This window comes from Nothoprocta perdicaria, unplaced genomic scaffold (genome assembly GCF_003342845.1).
Source record: "Nothoprocta perdicaria isolate Ctin4 unplaced genomic scaffold, notPer1 scaffold_268, whole genome shotgun sequence".
Taxonomy (NCBI): domain Eukaryota; kingdom Metazoa; phylum Chordata; class Aves; order Tinamiformes; family Tinamidae; genus Nothoprocta; species Nothoprocta perdicaria.
This window is the reverse complement of record NW_020455497.1, coordinates 224,950-245,850: the sequence shown is the minus strand read 5'-3', so window position 1 is coordinate 245,850 and position 20,901 is coordinate 224,950. Positions and strand designations below refer to the sequence as shown.

General features: G+C 39.9%; 1 protein-coding gene across 2 annotated transcripts in view; it reads left to right on the top strand.

Annotated features, from left to right (window-relative positions):
• Window positions 1-20,901, top strand: part of FHOD3 (formin homology 2 domain containing 3) — a 363,251-nt gene that overhangs the window by 203,597 nt on the left and 138,753 nt on the right. For both annotated transcript variants that reach the window (XM_026040807.1, XM_026040808.1), the window contains exon 6: window positions 8,676-8,770. In XM_026040807.1, the coding sequence (XP_025896592.1) occupies window positions 8,676-8,770 (95 nt within the window). The remainder of the gene's footprint in view (window positions 1-8,675; window positions 8,771-20,901) is intronic.

Below are 20,901 nucleotides of genomic sequence, written 5' to 3'. Positions count from 1 at the left end.
CTTTTTTTTTTTTCTAATTTTTCTAATTAGCCAATAGTGCTGGGCAGTCTTGTGCTTTCAGCTTCCAGTGGATCTTCCTTTTTGTTTAGGAAAATGTTAATACTTGGAAATGTGAAAAATGTAAATATTAAGAAATATGGAAAAACAGAAAAACAATCAAAGAAAAATCATCATTTGTTCACTTCAGAAACGACAATCTGGAAGGTTTACTGTTGTCCTAACAAGAAGTGCTGTTGAGTGCTAAAAATGTGAATGCTTTTATACTTCCATATGTGCTAGTCCATTTGTTTAGCAGTCCAGCTGTGTTACCCCTTCATTTTCTTTACTTTTCACATAGGACAAGAACCCCATGGCAAAAACTGACTTTATCCAATTAAATTGCTACTTACATAAAACTGGGGAAAAAAAGAAGTTTAACTTGTCCTCTTGGAATTTTCTGTGCCCCAGGAACAAAGGCTCATGGAATATGACAGTTGTTGCAGTAACTGAATCATGACTGCATTTTGTTTTCCAAACCCGTACTTGTCTCTCCTGTGTTTTTTTGATATTAAGGCTGTGTGCATTCTCCTGGCTTAGCTTTCTGACATTTGGGGAGGATGCTGGAATTCCAGACCATTGCACTGCGTATAATTGATAATGATTGATAAAAGACAGCTTGCACCTGTAGGGCCTCGCAAACAGGCTTCCAAGGAGTGCAAGGAAGGGAGCAGCAGAATTTTTTTTTCCATTCTGCAAAGGTTGATTTGTGTTTCTCTCTTTGTACCTTCAAAGTGAGGATTAGTGTTGTTTATGCAGACAGAAGGCTTACATTCATGATGATTAAAGGGGAGGGGAAGACCTTGAAATCCATCACATCTAGCACATTGCCAGACTAAATTACTCAACTGGATGCCAAATAGAATTGCTAAGGTCATTTTCCATGCATCTTTCCTACTGAACTATGTCACTTAAGGTCACTGCTTGTTTAACTATGACTTGCTTACCTGGAAGTCTAGCTGATTTTCCTTAGCATAACTTTAAATTTAAAATTAAAATTAAAAGCCAAACAAAGCCATTATTTTCTGACTTCTATCTCAGTTTTCTTATTTCCGGGCTATGTATTACTCTTGAATTGAAATTATTTGTGATTTAATTTTATTCAAATCTAATGGAATGGATTGAATACATGATTGGGAGAGAGTAAAGAAAATGGAGCCAGACTGAATGGTAACCAATGAAAAGAGTCAATGGGCACAATCAGAAATGCAGAAAATACTATTTGAGCAGAAGAAAAACTAAAACTGCTGTATGGGAACAGGTTGTCCAGTGAGGTTGTGAAGCCTACATCCATATTCAGTTCCTTCAGTTAGACACAATCTGGAGCAATCTAGGACTATATCTGGACTGCACTTTGAGAAGGGTTGTTGATCCAGACAACCTCCAGAGGTCCCTTCTAGCCTCAGCATGTCTATGGTTCAGTTTTAGTGGTATTGTAAAGCCTCAATGTTGCCTCAACATCAATTGTTGCCTCAACGTAAGTCATAACACTTAAACACTTAAAACACAAAATTAAAGATGAGCTTGTTACTTGCAGAATTTACTGATGTGTGAATTCTTTTAGCAAAGTTTGAAACGGAGCCTACTTTCAGCCCTCCACCAAACCACTTCCTCTTACATTGCAGCATCAGAAAGAGGACTTAGCGGGAGCTTGACCTTTCAGGTGTAAACTAACTGGAGTAAATCCTGAAGCATTTACATGGGCAATGTCCTGCACTTGACTACTGCTTTTGCAAAATACCTCACCTCACAGGAAACTTGCTCTTGTAAACACACTGTAGTATACTGCTTCTTGGGAATTGGTCTATGGACCAGTGTCCCCATAAACAGTATTTTAAATGCACTAGAAACCTAAAGAAAACTGTATCTTCATACACACTGTGACAGAACGCTTTTGTAAAGTTTCAGTCTATGCTGATTGAGTTATGAAGCATCTGCCCTAATTCATCTCTGTATAACCTACTATGTTTGTGTCACCTGTTTTCTTCAGAATTCATGGGATTTTTGCTTCATGAAGGAGCAATGATGAGTAGTAGTAGTGTACATTTAGTTGATCTCTTTTTTTCTCTCTTCAACTTTTTTTCCAAAAAAGACTTTTTCTCATTTTCTTTGGCATTCATCATTAATGAATGATGCTATACTTGCTTTAATAACACACCTGGATCCAGAGAAGTAAAGATAAGTATATATATATATGTATATGTACTGCTATTGGATTTATTAGCAGGAGTCTGTATTTATAAATAAAGTCTCATCAAATTTGTCTTATATCTTTTGACAAACTTAGCAGTATGAGTTGGTATTCCTAGATTTTTTGGGTGGAAAGTATAGGGGCTGGTGTTAGCTTTTGTTTTTCATCTATGAATGGATCATATTAGTGAAACATGAACATCCTGCAGAGCATATGTCTAACACTGCAATGAGCTGTGCTCCCTTGTCCCAATTTATCAATGAGGTTTTTACCAGTGATCACTTTCTTGGGGCCAGCTCTTGGGTCCTTTCCTGGTAGGTGATTGAAAATGTCATGAAAACTTGGAGTTTTGGATAGGTTTCCTCAGCATCACTGGAAGCCTTGCTCCAAAACTGCCATAGAATCATAGAATGTTTAAGGTTGAAAGGGACCTCTAGAGATCATCTAATCCAACCCTCTGCACACGCAGGGTCACCTAGAGCATGTTAGACAGGATTGCACCCAACGATTTTTGAAGATCTCCAAAGAAGGAGGCTCCACAACCTCTTTGGGCAGCCTGTCCCGGTGCTCTGTCACCCTTACTGTCAAGAAATCGTTCCTTAAGTTCCTGTGGAACTTTTGGTGCTTCAGTTTGTGGCCGTTTCCTCTAGTTCTGTCAGTGGCCACCACGGAAAAGGGCCAGTCCCATCCTCCTCATTCCCTCCCTTGAGGTATTTATAGACACTGCTCAGGTCCCCCCTCAGCCTTCTCTTCTCCAGGCTGAATAGGCCCAGCTTTCAGTCTTTGCTCATAGGGCAGATGTTCCAGGCCCCTGATCGTTCTTTTAGCTCTGTCCTGGACTCTCTCCAGCAGCTCCACATCCCTCTTGTACTGGGGAGCCCAGAACTGAACACAGTACTCCAGAGGTGGCCTCAGCAGGGCTGAGTAGAGGGGAAGGATCCCCTCCCTCGATCTGCTGGAGACGCTCTTCTTAATGCACCCCAGGATCCTGTTGACCTTCTTGACCATGAGGGCACACTGCTGCCTCATGGTCAACTTGTCATCCACCACGACGCCCAGGTCTCTCTCTGCGGAGCTGCTCTCCAGAAGGTCGGTCCTAGGTAGCCTGCGGCCCTCGTTTTCTTTTTGATAGGAAAAGGGCAGCTCTTCACTGGGTATCACTGTGGCTAAAGGCATTGCTAAATGCGGACAGCTAGGTAGAAGTGAGTAATGACAAGATGGCACTAAATATCTTTATTTCTTTATGAGCTGGACCCTGATTTTTATTTAAAAGAATGCTTTTAAGTGCAAGCTGCAGCATGCCATTGGTGTGCCCATTGAGCAGTGTAACCTGACAGGCCTGTGCGTGTCACCCTTAGGTGCACTGGTTGCGCTGGAGGAGCATGTGCTCAGGCCGCGTCTTTGGTCCACCTTGTGCACTCGTGGCCTCTGGCCAGCCGCATCGCTTGAGCCCCTAACCCAGAGGGAAATTCTGATTGTCACTCTTGTCACTCATTTGCAGCCTAGAAATAGAGCTTTACTGTATTTTTGTACGGTTTGCTATCAAAAATGAAAGAAAAAAAATCTGTGGTTAAAAAAACAAAAAACTATCCCTGTAAACTCTGAAAATATCTAACCACTGAATAAGATATTGGATCTGAAACTAGAAGGCTGGAGTTTCCAAGTTTCCATGTCCTTTTGAGCCTTATTATGTAAGGCTAAGCTGGACTGTTATCAGGATCAGCTGGCGTAAAACCTTCTGCTTTACATTAACAATGCAAGATATGTACGTCTGTGTGAAACACCATGCAGTGCTAGTTTGCAACCTGGGTTTTTTTTTTTTTTTTTTGTGAAGAAATTCAAGTCTTAGTCAAGTAACTGATTATTAATAAAATTCTGAAAATGAATTTCTTAGCATTTTTCAACCGTTGATGTCTGTGATAAAAGATAGAATCAATGGACAGAAGCAAAAAGGGAGGATTAGATGAAGAGATGGGGTTTAAAGAAATTCTGATAAGCAATATAGCCATTCATTGGTGGACAAAAATAAAATTGTTTTCTAATTTCCTGCATGGCGTTACTGGTATCTTTGGCAGGAGTAAAGAAATGGGAATTAAGTGTACATATAGCACATTTTTATACTGAAATGAAAAGTAATCATATCAGTAGTAGCAATGCAAAAGAAAATTCCTAAAAAATGTAGGTGATTCTAGCCTTGTAGAATGAGTTTTCCTCATTGGCACATTGCTGCTTAATCAGATTGTTTTCAGGAGGAGTAGAGAGATCAGGTTATCTGTTTTATCTGAAGCACCTCTTGGAAGCAGGAACTCTTAGTGTGTTTCTGTTCATTTTCAAATTGCTTGATGGTGTAGTGTGTAAGCACTGTCTTTGAAATGTGTTAGCATTAAAACTAGATCCTCCTGACATGCAGTGTCTGGGCCAAACTATAGATTTCACGTTTGTTTAAGTTAGTCCCGCTTTAGAGCTGTATTCTTGCCTCTCTCTAGTGCAGAAACATGTAGAAATAAATTCTGAGGTATTTTTCCTTCATAATCATCTTCATAATGTAATAGTAGATAGCCATATTATCTCCTTTACGTTGTCCTTCACTAGAGAGATGCTGAAATTTTATCCTTGATCAGGAGGTGGTGTTTGTTAGAGTAGGCCCTTTTGGTGTCCTGTACTCCAAATGGAGTGAAGGCAGTGAGACAGACCCTTCATATCTCATTAAATGATGGAGAAAGGTGTTTTCTTCTGTGTTTACTGTGCTCCAAGGAGACTATTTTTTTTACAGTGGTGACAATAAAGTGAACATCTTACCAACTCTTCACACAATGAAGGACAGGATTCTCTTATTGGCATTTGACTCATGAATGTGCAAATAGTTATAGTTTATAATAAGGTATGTTTATAATAAGGTATCTTGTGGTAGCAAAGTGGATAGAGAAGATAAGAGATGCAGGTGTGTGGGCAGGAAATAACTTTGAAAAGTATGAAGATCTGGGTGGGAAAATTGAAGATTTTTGTTTAAAATTATATTCAGGACGATGATGGTATGAGCTAGCGTTTTTCCTCTTTTGGTCTCATTAATTCAACATTAAAAAAGAAAGCCCAAGAGCGTGCCAGTGCCAAGACTGACAGGTTTTAAGAGGTTTTCTTAAAACCACAGCAATCTGTGAAGTTTCTGGCAGACCTGCCTTTTTCTAACCTAGGCCTATCCTAAGAAATGCAGCAATGTTCCCCTTGGAAACAGCTATTGGTAAAGTCACAACCTGCTTTCACGTAAGATTAAGCGTTCGGCAAGGGTGCTGGGAACAAAGGCATTCCAAATCAAGTCTGCTCCATATTTAACCTCCCTTTCCCAACCCCCTCTTGCACAATAACAAGCTTTCCTAATGCAAGTAGGTTACTGATATACTTCCAATGAGAATTCCGGTTAGCCAAGAGATGTGATTAAATGGATTAAATCGCTGCCTTATTTTCCAGTGAGGAAAAGAATTTGGTTGATGACACATGCAAATAGCTACTTCAATGATTTTGAATGAGGTAGGCTTTTAGAGCAACTTTAGATTGCATCTAATCTAAATTAGCCTGCTCTTTCTTACTGAGTAGCTGCATGGTGTTTGTGTGTATATGTTCATATAGACATGCACATGTTGGGAGTACACAGAGTTTGCACTCTAACTATAGCCTTTTTGGCAGAATAGGGTCATGGGCTAAGAGGTAGGCTAGATATAGAAAAGCTACAGAGAAGATAAAACAGCATGTAGGGCCCTGTGACTGGTCTGCCATTTGTCTCCATGTGGTATAACACTGGTATGTCCCACTAGGTCAGACTGAGGAATCTCAGGTGGGCCTGAAAGCCCACCAGCTCCATCAGCCTTTCCCCTATGCTGGTGTTTTCAAGATCTCTTTTTCTCCAGTATTGTGTGGTTGCTAGATAGCACCTCTTCCTAAGTGCAGATATTGGACATAAATTGAAAAAATAACACTTTCCTTGAACTCTTCTCATGGAATTCAGTTCTTTTGCTAATAGTTTATTATATAGCAACTTTCTGCATACTTATTCTTCCTTCTAAATAAATCTGATTTCCACTCAACCCAATCGTGTCTTCCATTCATTTTTGACCACGAAGACAGAAATAACAATATGAAGCCCTGTTCCAAGGTTTGATAGCAACTGGTATCTCTAAGTGTGGCAGATAATTAGTCTAGTCATGAACTGTATGTGGACAGTGTGGCTCTGTGGTAAATGTCTCTTTTGCATAAAATATTCCATGGCATTATGTAAAACTTGTTATAGAGTGCTATTTTACATGGCAGTAGTAGTTTCTTTCATGTAATTCCAAGTAATCCTCCACCAAGTTCCAAGAGAATAATCGCATTGCTGTAAAGATGCAGATAATATCAGATACTTGGGATAGCATCTAATAGCAATAGAAAAAGCAGGAAGGATTGGGAGAGGGGGACAAGATTAGTGATATCAGTAATCTCCGGTCTGCCATTTACCTACTGTTGTTATAAAGAGTCACCTTTAAGAAGCTCAAATGTAGCCCAGATCTCATGTAAGCATCCAGGCTCACTATTCTTAAACATAAGGAATGGAGTAGTTTTCTATTTTGTGCATATTTTTCCTTTAGAAGTAGACTCCTTGCTGCTTTGATTTTTGTATTAATTTGGAAAGCATGTGCCAAGAGTAAAATTTGTTTCACATTTGTTTCAAATTCCACTTAAATTCCTTCACCTCCATCAAAGAATTTGCAGCAAAGAGTGCTTGGGTGACTTTATCATGGCTTGATCTCATCCTGATCAAAGGCCAGATCTCTTTAGTATTGAAAGGAAGTAAAAACAAGAATTAAAAACTTTCTCTGATTACTGGTGGAGAGCAACATTCTCCTCTTTCTTATTCTTGCAAGGAAATGCTATAAAGAAGCCATTTATACAGCCAGGGTAACTCTTATCTCTTCTCACTGACTGGCTGCATCACTGATTTTACCTTAACACTCAGGCCTGTGTCTGTCCTGCCTAATTTGATGCAGATGAGCCATGTGCTGTTAGGAGCCTGGTGAGTGATTGCTTCCTGGGGAGAGACGTTCAGCCTCCCTAAGATAGTAGCTATCTTCTTGATATAGCATTCCCTCCTTTTTGTCTGTCTTCATTGACCGTATAGGGGGACTTTGCTTCTAGCTTGCTGCAACAGAATAAATGTAAAAGAATAAAGGGAACGTAAATAAATAATCCTCTAAGTCAATTAGAGGATTTTTTTTTTTTTTTTTTGAGCTATAAGGAGACACTGTAGAGCAAAGAGAAAAGAAGGAGACTTAACTGAGGTTAAAAGTGAAATCTAGCTGCCTGGCTATAGGGCTCAACATAAGTGCTTGTCAGCATTCATTTCTTTGGAAAAAAAAATCCTGGAGTTAAAAAACACAAGTGCACTTTGCACAACCTATGTAGAAGTTAGCAAATGTTTGGAATGTGTTTGGAAGATTAATAGCATCAACATTTTCCTTACCCTATGGGTCCCCTCTGTATAGTGGTATACTTGTGACATGTCAGGCTGTGTTTTATATAATTAAGCTGTTATGCCAACGGGCCATGCTGAAAGGTGTTACATCAATGATGTGTTTTTCATTTTACTATGCTTTGATCTCCTGCTATAAAGTAGAAGATCTAACAGGGAAAGTTCTGAAGATGGGAGATGAATTTTGCTAATCTCCTTTTCATAATCCTTATGAAAAATGTCTTTCCTTATCAGTCAAAAAGGATTTGATAGCTGTTGTCTTTAGAAAGTCTCATATTAGCAGAATTGCAAACTATGGAGTTATGGCTATGAAATATTTTACTAACATGTTTTAAAATGTTATTGTAAGCACTTTAGAATAAATGAAGATGTTTTATTGTTCACATTTTATTTTCTCACTGAAGTGCAAAAGACGATTTTTTGCAGGAGACTGGTGCCCTGGTGGAAATTTGCTATACTTGTTTGTGTTCATTTCTCTATTTTAGTTTCATGTTACTGAAATTCACTGAAACAACTTACTCCAAATATGCTGATTCCAAACTTTACATAGTGCTGAAACAAAGGTGAAATGTATTGGCTCACAGTATGTACAAGTTGTACATGTTGGAACTGTTTTAATAGGAATGATAGTGACCTCTGTGCAGCAGGCAATTTTCAGAGTTTGAGGAAAATACACTCTAGTGTCTAGTGTCTTTTAGAAAAGAGCAAATGCCTTTGCTTGCCATTGAATAATTTGCACTTACCTCATCCTGAAGAACTCAGAAAGGTTACTGCAGTTACCCAGGGATGTTGTCCAGCAGAATCCTGCCCAAAATCTTGTGTTGTTAGTTCAGCTCCCTGTGTCTCTGGAAAACTGCTGCTTACAGTACATTGTAACTGCTAATTAGCACCATTAAGACTATTCACCAGGTCTGATTATATTTTCTTTATCTCTTTTCTTTACAATAGCTATGGGCCAAATCATGCTGTATGTTGATGGTATGAACGGAGTAATAAATCATAATGAAACTATCCAGTGGCTATATACTCTTATTGGGTCGAAGGTAAGACATGTTCCTGTATTCTTGTTTGCAATGTTTTTAAGTGTTTTTTATTTGTATTATATACGCATTTATGGTTTAAACTCACCATGTCTTAGACTCTAAATGATTACACAGCTTTGCAGAGAAACCTAGGCACACTTGGCTATTATTTCTTTTATAGTATTTCATGCTGTTGGCATATACTTTGTTTTCAAAAGTAGAGTAGCTCATGTTATTGTCTCTGCTGTCATTGCAGTTGCCAGTGAAGAAAATTACTTTTTCTTGCAGTTGTAATTTCCAGGATGCTATTTGGAAATGGAGTTTGTTGTGCATCTTGTCTTGCTTTTTTCTTCTCCTTTGAGTTCTACAAACACAAACTGGTTTCTGTAGTTTCTTTTCTATACAACTTGGGAAGAGGGGGAGAAGATTTTACAGAACTCAACACAGGGGCAGAAGTTTGTACCTTAAGGGCACTGAAAGATGAAGCCTGGTGCCTATCAGCAGAGCACACTTCACTGAAACCAGTGTTCAAGGAGGCAAAAACTAAAGACCTGTATTAAAATACAGGTTACTCAGGTTGTCTGTGTATAATAGATTATATATTGCACAACTGACTTTTTAAGGACATCTCTCCCGGAGATTGAGAAGGAAGCAGAAGATAAATTCTGCTAACACTCCACCCCCAAAGGGTTATAGGTAGGGGTCTTACTATAAAGACTTAGAGGTAGGTAGAACCATAATTATACTGTTTTACCATACATTTGTTCTCAAATTTGGGGACCTTCATTAAGGTCTACAGGGATTATTGTCATCTAGACCTGCTTAGGGCAGACCTAAATGACAGAACAGCTTGAATAGTCTATGTTGGCTATTATTAACAACTTCTCTTGCATAATTGGTGGAGGTGAATCCATAATTAGAAATACCAGGAAATGGGCCCTGGATAATGCAGTGACATGAGGTCATAGGGATATTGCTTCTTTTTCTCTTCCTGTTTGAAATACCTGTTATAGCAGAAAAGAGAGCCCAGTGTCCCAATGACTTTTTGTAGCACATTCGAGTATATTTGCTGCAATGTGCAATTTCAACTGCTGCAGAAGATTAAGTGAAAAAAACGGACACTGCAGTCTTGCAAGAACTGATTTATTCTGGGATGACTACTGATATTAGTGGATAAGTATAAAGAAAGTGATGATTATGATCATCAAATCCCAGGCATATAGGGCATGATTAAATGAGTAGTGCATGTTTGGGAGAAGATTAGGAGAAGATTTTCCCCACATAAAGTGTTCCACTGTTGGCTGGGTGTTACACTGGGCATTTTGCCCTCTTGAAACACAGAAAGTTAGGCACAATTGGAAAAAAAATTATGCTGAAAGAGAGAGAAGGGGTTTGCTTGGTATGGACCCTCAGTTTCTATGGAGCAGATGAGGGTAGCAAGCAAAAAATGGAAAAAGAAAAAAAAAAGAAAAAAGAAACATGGCTGCATTACTGCCTTGAACATTAAATTCTGTCTATTTTTTCTTGACCAAAGTACTTTAACACTCCTTAAGCTCCTGTCTCCCTCCCCCATAGTCAGCCCAAATGATTATCTCCATATCCTGGCACCGTGCTTGCAGCTAAGGAATGCGGGCAATGGACTTTGAATAGTTGGGTTTCAGGTAGCATCAAAGTTACTTTTTCATTATTATTTGAATGTGTTGGAAGAGAGCTAAGTCCCCATCTGTGTTCCAAAACTAATCGAAAGTATGGCAAGCTTGCTATCAGAACGCATGGTGTGACAGCTGCTTTATACCCTTAAAGGTGGCTTTGACTTTCTGTGAAAATTGAATCTGTGGAATTTGCAACATACCTATAGTCTTAATGCACAGCCCTGCTATGTTGGTTCTTTCTCTGCAGCCACGAAAGGGAAAAATCTGTGAATGCTGCTAAACAAAAAGAAATAGTAAAATTGCCAATTAAGTATGAGGACAAATCCCCTTAAGAGGAAACAGAAGGAATACAATCATTCAGCTGCTGCAGCTCTGGCTAGACATGTAGTTTCTTCTCAAAAGCTCCGAAGAGATTTAATAAACTCAGCAGTAGAGATGGTTAAATCTGTTCTGCTACAGATTATTTTTGACAAATTTTGTAATGGTTCTGACCCTTTACTCTTCCATGCTCTGCTCTGTATATATAGGGCTGCTGGTTCTTTCTCCATTGCTGACTAAGATTAGTACATTGCTGCATTTGCTTTTCCACCCCAGGACACACATTCAGCAGAGGACATTAGGGTTTGTCACAGTCAGGCATGCAGCAGCTATTCTTTTGGCACCTGCCTCCACGTTCACTCTGGACACACACTGATGCTTTTGCACAGAGACAGGCGAACAGGGGAGAGAATTAGAAGTGAAATTGGCCAAAAAGAATGAACATAAATGATTTAAGGAAGGCCAGTATTGATGGTGGCCATTATATTTTGCCCTCTTGTTAATTCTGTTGTGGGTTTAACTCTCAAAGCATCAGTAGAGGCTTATGTAGTTGTTTTACCAGACATTGGTTGGTAATTGTAACAATGTGTTGTGAAAATTTGCTTTGAACTTAGTTGCTAGAGAGATGGCTGAAATTGCAGCAGCATCGGCTGCGCTGATACTGCTGCTCTTTCACTCGGTAAATGCACCTTTGCTGGCAGGGTGAGGAACTGAAAAGAGGGAGAAGCTTAATCTTAGATTAATCTTCACATTCAATAGTGGCAGAAAAGGGTGCTAAACTGGAAATAAGTTAACAGCGCTGTTGCTCTGCCATGCTATTTAAAGGGGAGAGCATCTGGCACCAAACCTCAAACGCATAGGACCACTGTCTTCTGTTGCAAGACATGTCCAGCGACCATGTGACCGTGGCAGTGGGATTTCCTTTCTGCACATTGGCTGTAGATCCCTTGCCAATCATCAGCTGCTCATAGATTCTTGGCATAGAGCATTTAGCACATACTCCCAACTTAAGTGTATATCACTAGTATTTCATAATTAATTATAGAGGCAGCAATTCAGCAATCTGTGTGCTGAACAAAGCATTCAAGTATGTACTTAATTGTAGGTTTGTAGGGTTTTAGGGATCTTTAATCCATAACTGAAGTCAGTAGTGTGCTACTGCAGTAGTACAAAAGTGGGACCTGGTCACATTATACAGACTGAAAGTTCTGTATGTAGGAAATATCCATGTCAACCAAATTTTGCTTTCTCATTCGTTGCTAGCTTGGAACATTGATTCAAGATATTTTGATTGAATCCGCTATGCCCACAATAAAAATATAAAAAGGGTCAATGAATTCTACCTAACACTGCTTTCAGAATTTCTTAACCCCCCCAATAAATAAATAAATAAATAAATAAACAAACTTATTAAGGATCTTGCCATAACTGCAGTAATGTAAATCTCGGTTCAACTTCGTAGCATCTGGGAAATGATACTCTGCCACTTTCTTGGGGCTGTGACAGCTGTTTATTTAGTGTTGCTGAGGTTAGAAGTAAGCTTTTGTTTCAAATTGCAAGTTATATTTAGCCTGGTTTTAGAGGGGACTGGGATTTATACTCACTCTGGCAGCTGGCACCACAGAGCTCCATGTTGGACACTCCTTTGTGGAGTCCGTGGGTGATGTGGACAGCAGGGAGCACTGAGAAATTTCTCCTACCTAAGATAAGGGACTCCAAGTTAAAGACCTGTGCTCAGCTTTACTGAGTCCTTTTAATGTATTTTTTTAATCTGTTAGTGTGCACAGGTTGATAACTTCTAAATGCATCTGTGTTTACCTGAATTGTCCATAGAAAAGTATCCAAGTTCAGTGCCTCTCCAGGATTAGTTTCTGTGTGTTTACAGCAAAGCATGTATACAGCAAAAGCTCTAGAGCAAACCCAGGTGTGCCTGTTGTCCGCTAGAGGAAGCAAAAGCTCTTCAGCATCTCAAACCCACAGGCATTTGCTGCTTTGCAGTGGTCTTTGGCTGCATGTGTAAGGCATGAAGTGCTCCAGAACTGCAGTCTAGTTTCACCTTCCCCCCCATGCCCCCATTTCTGAGTGCTACTGATAATGATTATTTTTTCCCATTTGATGATCCAGGCTGTTCTAATTTCCCACAGGAGAACTAAAGCTCCTTTTTGGCATTACTTTCTGTGGAAAGTAATCCGTTTTCAAAGTGGTGCTGGGTAACCCCAGAAGACCGGGTGGAATGCTAGGCTTCGGCTGATACAACAAGGTTGATTAAAGATTCCTATCTCACATATTGTTTTAATTTTTTTTCTACTTTGCTTCTGTCTGGGTCTGATATTGCAAAGCTCAATATGTTTTTTAACTAGAAAACTGTCCCTGTGCCCTGTGTGAATCTTTTGCTTCCTTTGCCATTATGTGAGGGCTTTTCTAATTTTTTAAATATAATGCAAGCCAAAAAAAAACTCAAGGCAAAGAAAAACTAAACTTAAAAGAGAACCAAAACTTTAGTGTGAAAATGTTTGTTCTAAAACAAAAAATGTGTTTCTGAGAGAAAACAGTTCAGAAACTTTCTTTCCCCAATACAGTTTTAGTGACACATCCCTACATTAATACTGCTTTTAGTTCACTTCAGAAGAATTTTGAGAGAAACAATATTCTTAGTCACATACAGTGCTAAACTTATTTTTACAAGTAAAGCAGTTAAAATATAGAGAGCTTAATATCTAATTTAAGTACTTGATTAACTGGTTCTGTTCCGCAGATGACTTACGCGTGTGCATAACTGAAGTCATATGGTATTCTCTGCTCTGCTTATGACTTGAACTTGGTCTTTTCTTTTTCTCAAGAAATTTCTCATCAGAACTTATGCTAATAGATGTTTAAGTGGATCTGGAAATACACAACATGTGATTTATAGTCATGGAGAAAGCTGCCGTTGAAAGGGAATTAAAAGATCTGATTAGGATCTTGAGTAGCACTGAAGTCCAAAACATGTTAAGTTACCACCATTGGTTAGTAAAATCTCTTGATGAGGTTCTTGTAGATCTTTTGTATTTGTATCTCATTTTTCTGGTAAAATATTTTGTATGCCTCTAGATGGCCTATCTCGAATTAACATTGCCTGTCTGATGAAGTGGCACATGCTTAGCAATTATGCTATAGCGTTATCTTGTGCTTTATTCTTGATGCACATGGAATGTGATCTAGAGAAGCTTGCCTGCTAAAAGTGTTAGGCATTCAGGACAAATCATGCATTTCAGAGACTTATTTTTACATGCTGTTTCAGTGATTAATGAACTCCTTTGCAGCCCCTAACAACTGAGACTCCATATGTAGCTATTGCACGAGCTACATACATGATATAGAGGCTCCTGCATGCAGCTGAAACTCAGATATATCAGTGTTTCCATTCTGTTTTCAGGTCTGTTATAGGCAAAAATAGCAGTGAGGTGTCAGTCTTTTAGGTTCCCAGGCTTCTTGGCTTAACAGAAAAGATCTGAAGCGAAGTGGAGGATGTTACCTAGAGCCTCTAAAGCAACACCATCGCAGCCATCGCTTGTACCATGCTCAGGATCTTGAGCTCTAGGGAATGGGCGCCACTATTCTGAGTTCAGCAAAACTGAATATCAGCATAGGAACTGTCTCTTAAATTCAGTCTGAGATGCATTTAGCCATTGTTATATGGTTGTGTGAGACAGAAGCAAACCCCAGAGTTTATATGAACTTAACTTTCCTACTTCCTGCCTTTTAAGAGCTTGAGCCAGCTTGCTGAAGCCAATGGAAAGCTTCCCCCAGTCTCTCAGACAGAATGTGTAGCTGTTGCATGAGCATAGTTTATTTTGAGTTGTATTTAATTAGTGCTTTGAAGATAAGGATCAGGATGTTGCAATAAAATTGGAATAGGATAAGCCAGTCAGTACAGACTACATTATAGTCACTGTGAACTGTCTTTGTCATATATAGCAGCAACAGTTTGCTGCTCAGCTTTACCAAATTTACATGTGAGGTTCAAAGTCATTCCATCAAATGTAGTCGTTTGCAGTAGTACAGTCATGCAGCAATATCACAGAATCACAGAATGGTTGAGGTTGGAAGGGAGCTCTGGGTATCATCTAGTCCAACCCAGCTGTGCAACAGGGACGCCTAGAGCATGGGGCACAGAGTGGCATCCAGGCAGATTTGGAAGATCTCCAGAGAAGGAGACTCCACAACCTCCCTGGGCAGCCTGTTCCAGGGCTCTGCCACAGTGAAGAAGTTCTTCCTCACATGGAGATGGAACTTCCTGTGTTTCAACTTGTACCCATTACCCCTTGTGCTATCACTGGTCACCACAAGAAGAGTTTGGCCCCCTCCTGCCTACATTCACCCTTCAGGTGCTTATACATGTTGATCAGATCCCCTCTCAGTCTTCTCCAGGCTAAACAGGCCTAGCTTGCTCAGTCTCTCCTCATACAAGAGATGCTCCACTCCCTTAATCATCTTGGTCGCTCCCCACTGGACCCTCTCTAGAAGCTCCACATCCCTCTTATACTGGGGAGCCCAGAACTGTCCCCAGTACTCCAGGTGCGGCCTCCCCAGAGCTGAGTAGAGGGACAGAATCACCTCCCTTGACCTGCTGGCAGCACTCCTCCTGATGGAGGCCAGGATCCCATTGGCCTTCTTGGCCACAAGGGCACACTGCTGCCTCATGGTTAAATATGTATCTCTATAGCTCATTCAGTGAATATTTTGAAGGCATTTATACCCATTTTTCTAGTAGTGTTCAAAGTGAACTCTTACAGATTAAGTTCATGCAAGAAAACACACTGCTCCTCCCAAACCACCATTGTGACAGAGATCAGATATTATCTCATTTCAGGCAGAGAATGAGAAAATGTAACATTTAACCACCAACAGTGTAACAAGTCTACAGACTCAGGTTTTTGTTCAGACTCATCTTACTAAAATGTGTATGAGACCATATCCAAATAGTTATGAGTGGAATATATGCAAGTATATCCAGAGAATGCCATACTTTTTTACTGATATACAGGTATATTGTACAAGAAAGGCATGAAGAAAGGGAAAAGCAGATAGAGGTTACATAAGAGTTAGTATTTAGTGAAACAAAGGAAAATCATCATAAAATCAATGATAGCTTTTATAATTGTTTTGGTCCCTTTGATTAAAAAAGTTCACAGACTTTTTGTGTGTATATGTTATCATTCACACTTATGAGCAATTGTTAGCTATTAATATTTTCTAACAGACATTCATCCAGGCTTCCTGAGAAAGGGGAAGGTAGAACAGAAGTCCGTCTGTATCATAGCATACGATATAAACCAAATACGAATAAACGTATAGCAGCATACGAATAAACCAAATGGAGCTTTCTTGTTTTTGTGGCATGCCTGAAGACCCACTAGGCTGGGGAGTCTTTTGCTATAAAACAGTCTGCAGAAGAAGAATAGGAGGTTTGCAACCATTCGTGATCAGGTAGAAAAGAATGTAGGACTCCAAAAAAGTTGCTCTCTGGATAAAAAGCAGATGGTTATAATCCAGACTTCTAATGCAGAGCATGAAATGCAAAAATTGTGCTTCCCCTAAATATTTATGCATATCTAAACACAGAAATCAACTCGACCAATGTAAAACTCAGTGTTGACATTATTCCAAACCTTTTTAGATAAGTAAATTATTATTTTGTACGGTAGAAGTAGTGTATAGTCCTAAGTAAGAAGTTTAATAAGCTGTATTTTAATAACAAATTTTAAAATTAAAATATGCAGTTTTGACTGAATTTCTGTTTGAACTACTGTCTTACAAATTCAGGTGCATACTGCTCCAGTATGCAAGGCTACCTGTTTTCCATTCTCTGTTGTTCTTAGGTGATACAGGGATATATCTTCTTTTGGTAGCAGCTATGATGCTTGTCAGAGGGCAGGTGAAACTGTTGGAAAGCTTTGATGAAAAGTTGAGGGAAAACAGCGCTTTTGGTGCATAGTTATTGAAGTGCAGATTTGTTAGCTTGGGTCTTCAGCAAAAGTGATGTGATACAGTTCCTCTTATCTCATTCAGTAGTTGAAATAAGTATATACAAATAGTCCAGCTCATGCTTCCCAGTGCAACACTTTATTTTTCCCCATCTTTTATTATCATAATCATTCTCCCTTCACTTTGTCCACCCAGTAGTATCCCTATCCAACTATATGACATCATATGATGTTTTGGCTTTACCTTACATAATATTGGAATACCCCAAAGTAAGTCATTCTGTGACAAAGGTGGTATAAATAGTTTATAAGATGTGGCTAAGGTGCTCTTGTTAATCACTTCATTTTTCTTACTTTTGAATAACCTTCTGAAGATTTAGACCAAGTTGCTTCTTTCTACACTGTTCTGATGATTACTGAGTTCTTATTAAAGATCTCTGAGATCTATCTCACTGTTGGCATTTATCTTTTTTCTAAGAGAGCATATGTTTTGCGGAAATGTAATTACAACTTATGAGGTAACAGCAACAGAAATTTCACACAAACTTGTGTGAAACTTGGTTCTAATATTTGGCTGTACAAAGATCTCAGACATGTTAAAAAATATGAATTGAATCAACTGTGTACTCTGTGTCTGCAGATGTGAAGTTTGTAGGATCATCCTTTTTATGTAGAACTTTTCTGATTAATTCTTTCTTATTTTTTTTCTAAACAACCTAGCTTTTTGTAGCTAAAAAAGTCCTCCACACAGCAATGGTATTAGTCAATACAACATTGTCTTTTTCCTCCTGAATAAATCACTGTTCTAATGTCTAATATATGTTCAGTAGTAGCCTCCTGATTATAGGAAAGAAGCTGGTATCCAGTATTTTTCCAACATTCCAGCATATAAACCAGACCTGGGACATTTCAGCATGCACAGTGATTAATTTATCAGTGTTTTGCTTGTAGCTTTTGCTGGAAGAGTACCTTGCAGAATCACAGAATCATTAGAGTTTGAAGGGACCTCTAGAGAACACATAGGGTGGCATCCAGGTGGGTTTTGAAGACCTCCAGAGAAGGAGACTCCACAACCTCCCTGGGCAGCCTGTTCCAGGGCTCTGTCACTCTCACAGGAAAGAAGTTCTTCCTCACATGCAGATGGAACTTCCTGTGTTTCAACTTATATCCATTACCCCTTATCCTATCATTGGCCACCACTGAGAAGAGCTTGGCCCCCTCCTGCCTACATTCACCCTTCATGAACTTACACATATTAATCAGATCCCCTCTCAGCCTTCTCTTCTCCAGGCTAAACAGGCCCAACTCAGTCTCTCTTCATACGATAGATGCTCCACTCCCTTAATCATCTTGGTTGCCCTCCGCTGGACCCTCTCTAAAAGTTCCACATCCCACTAACACCTCAGTGTTAGGAGCCCAGAACTGCACACCCCAGTGTCAGGAGCCCAGAACTGCACACAGTACTCCAGATGCGACCTTGCCAGAGCTGAGGAGAGGGGCAGGATCCCCTCCCTTGACCTGCTGGCAACACTCCTCCTGATGCAGGCCAGGATCCCATTGGCCTTCTTGGCCACGAGGGCACACTGCTCGCTCATGGTTAACGTAGTGCCAACCAGGACTCCCAGGTCCCTCTCTATGGAGATGCTGTCCAGCAGGTCGACCCCTAATCTGTACTGGTGCCTGGGGCTATTCCTCCCCAGGTGCAGGACTCGCACTTGTCCTTATTGAACCTTATGAGGTTTCTCTCTGCCCAACTCACCAGTCTGTTCAGATCTCTCTGAATGGCAGCACAGCCCTCTGGAGTGTTGGCCACTCCACCCAGCTTGGTGTCATCCGCAGACTTACTCAGGGTGCACTCCGTGCCCTCATCCAAGTCATTGATGAACACGTTGAACAGCACCAGGCCTAATACTGACCCCTGGGGGACTCCACTAGCCACCAGCCTCCAACTGGACTCGGCCCTATTTATAACCATCTTCTGAGCTCTGTGATCCAGCCAGTTCTCAATCCATCTCACTGTCCACCTTTCCAGTCCATACTTCCAGAGCTTTCCTATGAGGATATTATGGGAAACAGTGTCGAAAGCCTTACTGAAGTCAAGGTAGACAACATCCACGGCTCTCCCCTTGTCCAACCATCCAGTCATCCCATCATAGAAGGCTGTCAGGTTCGTCAAACATGACTTCCCCTTGGTGAATCGATGCTGACTGCTCCTGATCACCTCCTCCTCCTTGACATGCCTATAGATGCTCTCTAGGATTAGGTGCTCCATCACCTTTCCAGGGACGGAGGTGCAGCTGACTGGCATGTAGTTTCCTGGCTCAGTATGCTCCTGGCTTACCTCAGCAACTAGGGAGGGAGCCCCCAAAACTGGGAGAACTGAGTTGAATCCGAACTCCGAGCATGTTCTTGAACAAGCCTCTGAATCCCTTTGCACCTCCATGTCTCATCTGGAAAACTATATTTGGATTTTATAGCCCTAGGGGAGGAATGGTGAGGGAACGGAGGGACAGATTATACGCGTTAAAGACAGATGCATAGGTGAAAGTTGAACCTAATACTAATTGTTACCATATCTTTCTTTCTGGCATTTCTCACAAATGCTTGTCATTCCTTTATTAAGATATAGTCATTTTTTAAAGCAGCAGTTACTAGCTGAGGGTACTTGGTCGATAATTAAAAATAAGCTGTGTCAAAATAGAAACCATGTGATGGCTTTAAATTAAGTGTATAGTGCATGCAAGGAAATCTCTGAGTCGCAACCAGCGACCCTAAATTTACCTCACAAGGTTGTTGCTCTAGGGACTCATCAAGGTCACCTCTTAGATTTTACATCAGTCTCTGTGGCTATATGATTTAGTTCTTAGAAAGGAAGCTGTCTGGTAAAATGTTTGGACTTCAATTTCTTTTTGTAAGATCAGTATCAAGATCAAAAGAAAATATTTTTCTTATTTTTTCCCACAGTACTCTAGTTGTGATAGTTTAGATCATAAAATTGCTTCAACTAGATCTGATTCATTAGCTGATTCCATGATAGCATCACTACTAGACCTATCTGTCTAGTCTGTCTGTGTACTATTTGTCCATCTTCCAGGCTTATCTAGTTGCAGCTACTCAAAAAAAAGACTCAGGTACTTGTCTCACTGTTTATTATTTTTCTTCTTGAAGACTCCATTAAAAAAATGCTCAATACAAATATATGTATTTTAATACAAAAATTATGTCCAATACCTCAGCCAATGTGGAATTTTTATCGAATTTATCGAATTTTAATTGGTTCCTTAATTTTTTCCATTTCCTCTTTGCATTAAAAGACTGTAGTGATATTTGTGTTATTTTCAGCATCAAGTAGCTGCTTCCTTCTTTAGTTTAGTAATAGCGTACTAAAGCATTCTCTTCAGAAGCATTTTTGGTCCACTGCACTTTAGATTTCAATGTGTGGCTGTCAAAACACCTCATTGTTCAGGTTTTGTAGAGGAATAGCAACTCCTCTGCAGCTTGCAGTTTGAACAGTTTCCTAGCAGAACTTTCCCAAATACAGGCTTACTTGCAAATCTGGAGGCAAGGAGTCAGCTGAGACAAGAGATCCGAGCCAGTAGTGATGCATGAAATTGCTCCAAAATGATTACTCCTGTAGGCTGAGTTTCTGCTCACTCTATTTTCCTTTAAAAAGAATGAACAGAATTCTGTTTCATCATGTTTATTTCCCCTGTGTCTCCGCTAGTGAAACTTTGGGGGAGCCTTCAATGGTTTGACGTGCTCTGTGCTCAGATCACTTCTGCTTTCTGTCTTCACCCTTATGGTCCAGCTTGCCTACAGCCAGATTCCCCTCAGATTTGATGCTCATGGGAAGGCGGACAAGATCTGCAAGCCAAATGCAAGATTTAGCTGACATCAGCACCTGATAACTTGATTTGATAATACTGCATTTATTCATTTGGGCTTTTTTTTTTTTTTTTTTCTTTTTTTAATCCACTTTGCTCGAAAGGGTGTGTTAAGATTATTCATCATCTTTTGGCTAAACTGACACAATGTTATGTGGAACAGATGGACATCTCTAAACGGACAAATAAGGGTCATGGCCTTGTGTTTGCCTCTGGGTCCTTAGCTCAGTGTGTTTGAAGGGCTTTGAGTACTACAGCCCTGGTCTGCATCTGCAGCAGTAAGCATACAGAGCTGTGGGTGTTACTGCCCTGTTGGAAAAAAAAAAAAAAAA